Below are 9,581 nucleotides of genomic sequence, written 5' to 3'. Positions count from 1 at the left end.
TGCTGATTATTTATTATATTAGAAAGCAAAAAGTTGGTACCAGGGTACAGTTCAAAATTCCATTGAACCACCACTTGGATTTCCTAGAACTTTTGTTATAAAGGAGACTTTTATTATTACAATTTGTCAGATTTTCTGTTGTAATTTGTGTATTTAGTCAACATCACTAATCATGAGCTTTGTGCACACTTAGTAGTTTCTACATCAAAACATGTCACCTGCCTTAATCCATTTTGTGTTTTTAGTCACATTGTTATTGATCAGTTTCTAACCATACACATTATTATGAAGACAGGATTGCAGGTCTATGTGACAAAACCAGTCCAACCACCAATAAACCCAGTCTAAAAGATCAGCTCAATACCACAAATCAAAGTAGGCCCTGCCAACCATATACACTCTCTTTTTAAGTTCAACAGAATTGCTGATTTACAAATATATTGTAACTTCAATAAAGTAACACCATAAATATTTAGTGTGCCAGATGCAGAGCAGTTTTGCTTTAACAGTTCTTGTGGCCTTGCGTAATTGGCACAGTTCCTACATCTTTTCTTAAGTCAAATTCAAGCACTTTCATTTTCAAACTTTTCAGCACCTTATAGCTGTGATACAGTGTGGTAACAAGGTTCAGTTAACTTTGTACAGAAACAGTCAGTAGAAATGTCCTTTAGAGGGCAACATTTTACTTTTCTACTTAAGGAACATTTTAGAACCTGTACTTCACTTTTACTTGAATACATGTGACTTGTTTCAGGCTCCTTTGTGTATCGGAAGTATATGTCTACATGCAAATTTCAATTAAAATATTGATTTTGGAAATGTCACTGTAGTTCAGTTGGTAAAGCATGCACCCTCTTTACTGAACCTGTCAGTCCTGTACAGCAGATCTGAGTTCAGTTCCAGCCCATGGCCCTTTGCTGCATGGCATTGCCTCACTCTCTCTCCCCCTTCCTTGGCTCTCTACAGCTGTCCTTTCAAAATGAAGGGAAAAAAGCCTGGAAAAATGTGGATTTGTAGATATTATTCATGTAATTTTCATGCAAAATAGGTCTATGCAACCTGTGGACAAAAAAAAAACAAAAAACCCATGTTACCACAGTGGACCTGGCAACACTGCCTGTAGGAACAAAAGCAGATTCAGATTCTGTACTCCTTTATTTAAATGGATGAACATTATGTGACTCTACAATTTCTTACAAGTTACCAACATGGTGAATAATATTGAACAAATCAGGAGCTGAAACATTAGTGTGAGGTCATTCCTGCCAGGTAATCTTAATTCATTAAGCATTTAGGAAAAATCCCACTCTTCAGACAAAATTTTAAGAAAAGCACAATAAAAGGAAAATGTCATTAAACTAAAATAACAACAGAAATGAGTGACAAAACATCCACATGTAAAATCTTTTCCTTCTTGCTGCTTCATGGCTCACTTCTTTCTTCCACCTCTCTCCTTCAGTGCCAAGTGAATGACTGAACCGTTGCTCATGTTGTAATAAGCCAGAGAGTTGGAATCCTTGATGAAAATGCCCTATAAGGAACCAAAAATACACAATATTACTCAATCGGTCAAGTTAAAAGATTAAAGGAGGTTTAAAGGAGGACTGAAGTAAAAGCTTACCTCATACTGTAACTTCTGTTTCCCTGCTGGCATCCCAGTCGCTTCATGAATTTTGACTTTAATAACAGACACCTGTGGAGACATTGTATTTGCACATTGATAAGAACGCGGTCAGTGCTCTGGCATGCACTCAATAAAAAGAAACAATAAGCCAACATTTGCATACCTGATCTGTGAGTGGGACAGTGAAATTCAGCACCTGGCCGTTCAGCTTCCATTCAGTCTTGTCCTGCATGTTGGGCACCTGTACTTTAACAGCCACAGGACCCTTGAGAAGAGGGAAAGAAAATAAAAATCATGACTCAAGTTAAGATAGAGCAAATTTGAGCAAGAGATTAGGATGAACTTTGAAAATGTGGTCATATTCATTTAAAATAAATCTACACATATTGCTTGAGGGGTTTACTGATCTATGAAAAATAAGAATATTGTGTGTTTCTCCATCACAATTGCAAAATGCATATGCCTAACTTAACCCTGTGTTCACACACATTGCTCAGATAACCAAACCAGGAACAAATCTTTGGTAACTTTGATTTGGTTGTTACCTTCTCTTGGTCTGTATAATTTAAGTAGTGATCAACTGATTACCGTTGCTAATAGGATGTTTTACAAACCACCGACATCAGCAGAACTTGGCTCCCACAGACAGCTGAGCAGCCTCCATCAGTCACACACAGACATGTGTCACCATTTTGGATGGAGGCTCCATACACAAAGCCAATTAAATGTCATTGTGGACCAGAGATTATTTATATTTAAATGAAAGTTAACTTTATATAAGACAGCTTGAACATGATAAGGTTGTTGGTTATGCAGATTGCATATAACTGCTGTGTCTGTTTTGCTAGCAAGAATGTTAGAACTTGGTTAGCCTTAAGCGCGATTTTTTGCAGGTAGATCTTGCATGATTAATTAGCTGTCGACTTTTGCCTGTTCTAAAACATTATTATAATATCAACTTTAAAAACCCACAAAAACAAGTAAGTATGTAATAAAGTAAATAAATAAATCTGTTTGTAATAGAAAAATTGAATCCTGTATTTTGTTTTTGAGATCTTTCGATGCTCTCACATACCTTATTTCTACGAAGGAACTCTTCCTCTGGAATGAGGTTGTCCTCCGTCTTCATCTTCTTGTTGACTGGCTCATCCTCGTGAGGTGGGGGTGGGTGGGCCGGCGGTGCAGGAGCAGAGCTGGGGGGTTGTGGTACTGGAGGAGCAGGGACAAATGCTGGAAGGAGAAGAAGTTATTTGAATTTAAAGTTCAGTAACCACAATAGCACGATACAACATTTCATTTGAATGTCAGTAAGAGGTGTTTGGAAACCTTCATCTTACCAGCTGGAACGACCATGGGAGGAGGTCTGGGGGCCATAATGTGAGGTGCTGATGGTGGCATGGGTACCACATTGATGCGAGGAGCAGGAATCATGGGAGGCATTGGTGTTATCACTTGTCCTGGTGTAAGACGCACCACAGGAGCCACAGGTGGTCTTGGTATTACAGGTACAGCAGACAGGAGAGTGGTACGCACTGGAGGTGCCAACTGTTTAAAAAGAACACATTCAGGGGTTGTTAGCTAAAAATTAATCAATTTTATTAGTAATAAATTCTTTTTAAGTAACTCACGGAGGAGGGTGGGCGAGGCACCGCTGTGACTGGAGGACTGGGTTTTGGCAAAATGGCAGCAGACGAGGGCATGGGAGGCTGGTGATGAATTTCACTTGGCTTGCTTGGGCCAATTTTCTCCTTGGTGTCGTCCTCTCCCACCAGTCCTTTGGCCTTGTGAATGGCTTCGATTTGCTCCTGCAGGGTGATGTTGGCCTGCGCCGCCTGCTGGGTACGAGCCATGCTTCCTGAGTGGCCATCCCAAGTAACCTGGTAACATGAAAGACTCAAAGGTCAAAACCGTGCAGACTCAGTTTCATTATTTTTTATATAAAATACCTAAGAGGAAAAGAAAACAAGAAGTGTGTGTGCACACCATCTTACATAATTATGATAAATCATATCAGATTTCCATTATTATCCAGCAGAAATCACAGGAAGTTAGTGTTGTTGGCAGTCCATTTCTCCCATTTCTGAAGAACGCCGTTCCTCTAAATCTCAAAGAAATCTTTTGTAATGAAAAAAAAGACTTTTTCTCTGACTGTGTCCATTCATTGCTTGAGGCTTGGAGGCTCAGGTCTGTACCCATTTTTTGTGACTGCTTAATGAGAAACAAACAGTACTATACACAGATCCAATCTTTTTTTCATAATCCCATCCTCTCTTATTACACCAAGATGCAGGACCTTAACATCATTAGTGATTTCATGTCCTAGAATCTTAGAGCTAAAACTATTTCCCCACCACATATTTGATTCTCAAAAAATGTGGGAAAACATTGGTGTCCATGTCTCTATACTGTCTCCAATACAGCTGTTTTGACTGTGATAGTTTACATTTAATTCAGTGTGTTATAAAGAAACAAAGCAAACATTTCCAGACAAAATCTGTCCGATTCTTTGAGGTTGTAGATGAACACTGGTCTCTCGACTCATCCTGTAATATTTCAGTTTCTAGTTCTTTTTGCCGTTTTGCTTTAACATATCCAGTATTACTCCCTGTCTGCTTCTGAAGACACTGGTCAAATCTGGAAATAGATTTCTTGCTGCTCTGTTTATTTGCCTCAATGAGAATATATGCCGACTCAATTTTATTCAACTAAAAAATTATTTAAACCCCAAACTGTGTGATATAATCTCACCTTCTCCTCTGGCTTCTGGATTTCTTCTTCACCGATCTTCTTACCGATGGCCGTCTCTTCCACACCGAAGATATCGGTACGTCTCTCGGCCAGCTGTTTCAAGCTGCTCTCGATATCCAATCCGGGAGCGTAGACTTCCTCTTCGATCTGCCTCTCTTTGATGCTGCGGTCTCTCTGCTCCAGCCAGCGTGGATCCAGCAGACCGATACGCATGTGCTCCTGCATCTTACTGGCTGGGATCTTCTCTCCAGTGATGGGTGAGATGAGGTACTCATCCGGAGCAGAAGTTGAGGGCTGAGGTTTGGCAGCTGTGAGGAGAGAGAGAGTTTAACACACACTGTGCATAGTAAAAAGCCGTTATGCACTTGGTATTCTCTCATCTAAGGAAGCATGTTTTACCTTTGGGGTCATAGTCTTTGCGAATAATAACCTGGTCTGGAGTTGGTGGCAGTGGGGGTGGCATAGGATTGTCTGGTGGCAGCGGAGCCTTCACACCATCATCATCATCATCAGATCCCTGATGAAAGCAGGAGAGGAAGAATTATATATGGCTACCAGCACTTATTGTTATTTTATTTCTTTTCAAGGAGAAGGTCGGGAAACACAGGTTGACAAAATAATGTTGGCTGGATGGGAAAAGAAAATAAAACATCAAAAGAGGGCAACAAACCCCTCTGAATCTGAGTATAGCAATAAAGCAGCATACAACTGGTCAAGGATGGACATTTTACAAGGCAACGTGATGAATTACTTTATCAGTTCTTACCTCATCCATGTCCTGCACTTGTGTGTCTTGATCAGGTTGTGAGGGCTGGCCTTCGTTCCGATCCTCCCGTTCGTCATCGTCATCCTCACTCTCGACCTCCATCTCCACCTCCTCACTCTCTCCGTACTTCTCATAGCGTTCTTGGATCAGGATGCGAGCGCCAAGCTCCTCTGGTGTAGTGGGTGGGGGGAAGTGGCCTGAGGAAACAGAGACGAAGATAAAGATTAATTATTCTAGCTACATTTAGGGGTATGTGTGTCTTATCATAATTCATTTTTATGTTGGTTTTTAAGACAAGTTACTGAAGAACACAACCAAATAAATTTCCCTATTTTTAAAAAAATATATCCTGACAAGGCAACAAAACAAAGTACCTTTTCAAACAGATTTTAATTAGTGTGTACCTATGATCCGTATAACAACTCAAAAAATTGTTCTACTCAGGAGAAATATTTCTTGCTGAATTGACACTTCTATTAAGCACAAAAATTCAGCAAGAAATGTGGCATGGTTTAGACTAGTTGTTCCCGTATTGTGTGCTGCAGCACACCAGTGTACCATGAAACGAGTTCCAGTGTGCCCTGGGTTTGATGACAATCACACATTGTTATTCCAATAATTAACTATACAAAAAGTTAGAAATGATTTTTTAATTTATTATATCAGTACTTTGTATGTACTAATTCCCCAGTACAGAGGCAAATTCTATACCCTACAGAAATTCCTTTAAAAACCTTATTTCAATGTGAACCTCAGTTTTCGCCATTTGTTCAGTTGGTGGATGTCGGGAATTATTAGTGTCTGTCGCTCTCTCTTTTCAGTTCCATTATCTCATTTTTAATTTAGAGTTGAGATCTTGGCTTGTCCCTTGGTAAAAATTTTAAACTCACTAGTTAAGACTATTCAGTTTCGCCAGTTTCCAGCACTTACTTGTCATTCAGTGTGCCTTCCTCAAATACCTTTTGTTTGTTTTGGCTTTAGAGCCTCTGGCCTCATCACTCACATGGAATTCCCTCACTGTTTGACTTGCATACTGTTTTAGGGTCTTTCTTTTGAGGTGGTTAAAAATTTTTTGTTGCGTTGGCATCTGACATGCAAATGTTACAGGATCTTTGCAAATAACTGTTGTGTTTGCCTTGCTGGCTTTGGAAAATGGAAACGGGCTGCATGATATGGTAAAGAAAGACACATAGCAAATATTTTGAATGAAATTAAAATATGCAACTTGATTAGTGGGAACAATCATTTTTGCAACAAACAAGTTTTCTTTCATCTGGAGAACAAGATTGTTAAACCAGGGCATCTCTGAAGCACTACTGTAATTCATTATAATGCTGTTTTCTCATACATTTTTCCTTTTTCAAAAACTGTGATTTCGATATTGCACTTCGTCATATGGCAATTTTGGATTATGTTGCTATTAATTGTGCAGCTCTAATGCAAACCAGTTCTGTGTTACAGATGTGGAATTCTTTTTCAGGACCAACAACTCTGGGTTAATATCCATGCCACTACATTGCCAAATAAAAAAGTTGAGGGGAAGAAATCCAATGGACTTCAACAGTTTGTTGAAGTAAGAAAAAGTGTGATTTCATATTTGGCTGAGAAAACAACTTTGGATGTGTGTATGAGCCATAAAACTGCAACTGAGAGAATGTGCACTGTTACCACCAATCTCTCTGGCAGAGACATTATAATCATTCATGATCTGAAATTGTCATATTGCACACGCTTATTTAAAGGGCTTACATGTTTAAAGATTGTTATTATTAGGGTTGTATTACCTTGTTCGTTGGGCTGGAAATCCACTGTCTCCACCACTACAAAGTCATGCCAGTCGATCTGAGCATATGCCACTCGTTCTTTCTCTCTTTCCTCCTCCTCCTTCTTTCTCTCACGCTCCTGGAACTTTGCCCATTCAACACGGTACCTCACCTGGTGTTTGTGCAGAACAGCTGATTAACGTGGGCAACATGCTATTAAATGCTTACAGAGAGAAATGGTCACAGTTTAATGGAATTACCTGGTCCATAACCTCTCGTGGATTCTCAGCCTCTCTCTTCAGCTTGGTCAGCAGGCCTTTGGGGGGGATCAGAATCTACATGTTGAGAGATGAGATCAACAGACAGTTTAGCATCACTACTGACAAAAAACAATAATAATATCACAAAGGCACAAATGGTCAGGTCACCTTAGTGTACTGCTCCACCAGTTTGGTGAAGTAGTTGAAAAGGCTGTGTTGCGGCCGCAAGAAGTCAAACTGGTAGTTCCTCTGCTCTTTCTGCATGAGCTGAGTGAGAAACTGGCGGCCGTTACGAGCAACAAACTGGGCAGTGAGTTTGACAACATCTAGATCAAATGCTGAGATTGATGGAGGATCTGCAATGAACTCAAACTCAGGAGGAGGTTCTTTGGGAACGACTGTCTCCTGAATCACTTGTGACTGCACCTGTTGACAAACATACAAACAGACAAATATTAGTTGTTATGAACAAATACTGACAATTATATGCAATGAAGAAACAAACAAAAGTCAGATCCGACTTACTTTTTGAGGAAGCTGTTGGGACTGCTGCATGGACTGCTGCATGACCTTCGGCACTGCTGCAGACGGTTCCTGTGCTTTGCCCTCCTTAAATTCATTGACCTTGTGTCGGTAGTAGGCATGGTAGGGATCATTAGGGTTGAGGAAATTAAACTTTGGATTGTTGATCTCATTCTGACGGATTCTTGCTTCAAACTCTGGCCCATTCCTGTGAAATGACAAGAAATTAATTAATGCAAAAAATCCTAAGATTGCATCTGTAAATTAGTTTGTACAACTGACACATGTACAGTAACAAACCTGGCAACAAAGCTGGCTGTCTTGTCAACTATGTTTCGGACTTCAGGAGGTGGATAAATGATGCCGACGATGGGTTTAGTGGCAGGAGTTTCATCAACTGCTGCATCATTCTGTGAACAAAATTTACATTTGTTAGACTGTAGTGTGCAGGATTTAATCAAGGATCTAGGCGCATATATGCACATTGCAATAATTATATTATTGATTTATTATACAATATATGAACATGACCTCAATAATTTTGACAATTTAAATATTGCCGATTGTGTTTACAGGCATGTTTGTTTACATAAGAATGCCACAAACATTTTTGGCAACATGATGCCAGAATAAACAGCTAGGCTTTGCTACTATTCCAAGACTTGAGTGCAGTGCCTATGCTAACACACGTCTAGTCGCACTGCAAAAAGCATCAATACAGCTAACCGATTACTCTCTATATCCCAGTTGTTTTGTTTAATATTCATCTAAGTGCAATTTGTGTTATCAGAGCACAAGAATCAATTTAGTTTATCATTTTGCTTGTATGGTTTTTGTTAAATTTATTTTGGATTTTTTTCTTACATATAAAAAGACATTGCTCTCTGTAAGGATTTACTTCCATTATTATGCTATTATATCATTATTACATATCAGTAGCCTTACTATGTCTTAAAATGACAATATTATTGTTCACCACAAATATTTCTTGGACAATGTGTTATCCTACAAAAGTCGTTATTTTGAAAGGGTTACGTGCACATACATGGGTTTGGTAAATTTGCCTTTGCAAATTTAAATTTATGTTTTGAACTATCTGATGTTATATTTGTGCCATCATCTGAGAATTTTTGGCACTTAAGGCATCATTAACATTCTGAAAAACCCCAAATCAATATACCTTTCTAGAAAGAATGGTTTCTCTACAGTAGATAATGCACATATATTTTTCTGATTGTCAATTGTGAATACTTTAAACAAACAAATTAAAGGCCGCTGCTCCTCCGCTGTATTTGGAGTGATGACAAAAGTTTCAGCAGCTGACGTTATTTCAACGTATCAAATGAACTGACACTCAACAACGCTAGCAACAAGCTAACAAGATTTAGCCATTATAAAAAGAGATTTAGCCATTATTAAAATAGCCATTAGCTACTCTTAACCTCAGACTCATAGAGACATTGGTCAGTGAGTAAAGCGAAAGGTGATTGTTCATTAGTTGTTCCAGGAGAAGCAGTAAGCTAGCCACATTGCTAACATTAGCTAACCTTGTTGTTCGACTCCGGCTGAACAATTTGAACAGGCCCGGGCGGCATGGCTTCTTCTTCTCTGCAGATCTGTGAGTTACCTACAAACACCAGGTCAACAAGAACAAAAGTCGTATTTTAACCACAGTTTAAAACAAAAAATTATGCCAGAAATACAATCTAAAACGGCTAGAAGCCTATATTTGCTGTAGTGAAACGCTTACTTGTGTCGCGCTTTCGTCGACCCTATGGAGGCCAATCACTTCCGGAAATAAGCCGCAAAGCATCTTGGAACTTGCAGTATTTCGATCGCGTCTCGAAGGGAAACCCACGCCTGCAAAATTTTTTCGCAAAACATAATTTTTTTCTTTG

General features: G+C 39.2%; 1 protein-coding gene across 1 annotated transcript; it reads right to left on the bottom strand.

Annotated features, from left to right (window-relative positions):
* Positions 1–1,136: 1,136 nt before the first annotated feature.
* On the bottom strand, positions 1,137–9,528 carry sf3a1 (splicing factor 3a, subunit 1). The gene is made up of 16 exons (XM_084728908.1): positions 9,434–9,528; positions 9,231–9,310; positions 7,984–8,093; positions 7,687–7,891; positions 7,330–7,587; positions 7,162–7,236; positions 6,923–7,073; positions 5,139–5,335; positions 4,772–4,889; positions 4,373–4,680; positions 3,253–3,501; positions 2,962–3,169; positions 2,700–2,854; positions 1,788–1,889; positions 1,622–1,693; positions 1,137–1,531 (listed from the first exon to the last, which is right to left on the bottom strand). The coding sequence occupies exons 2-16, from the start codon at positions 9,276–9,278 to the stop codon at positions 1,430–1,432; spliced, it is 2,358 nt and encodes a 785-aa protein (XP_084585034.1). The 5' UTR covers positions 9,279–9,310; positions 9,434–9,528; the 3' UTR covers positions 1,137–1,429.
* Positions 9,529–9,581: the final 53 nt, after the last annotated feature.

This window comes from Lutjanus erythropterus, chromosome 10 (assembly GCF_056507025.1).
Source record: "Lutjanus erythropterus isolate fLutEry1 chromosome 10, fLutEry1.hap2, whole genome shotgun sequence".
In the NCBI taxonomy this organism is placed as follows: Eukaryota; Metazoa; Chordata; class Actinopteri; order Lutjaniformes; family Lutjanidae; genus Lutjanus; species Lutjanus erythropterus.
The sequence above is the reverse complement of the archived record's forward strand: the minus strand, read 5'-3'. Positions and strand labels throughout refer to the sequence as shown.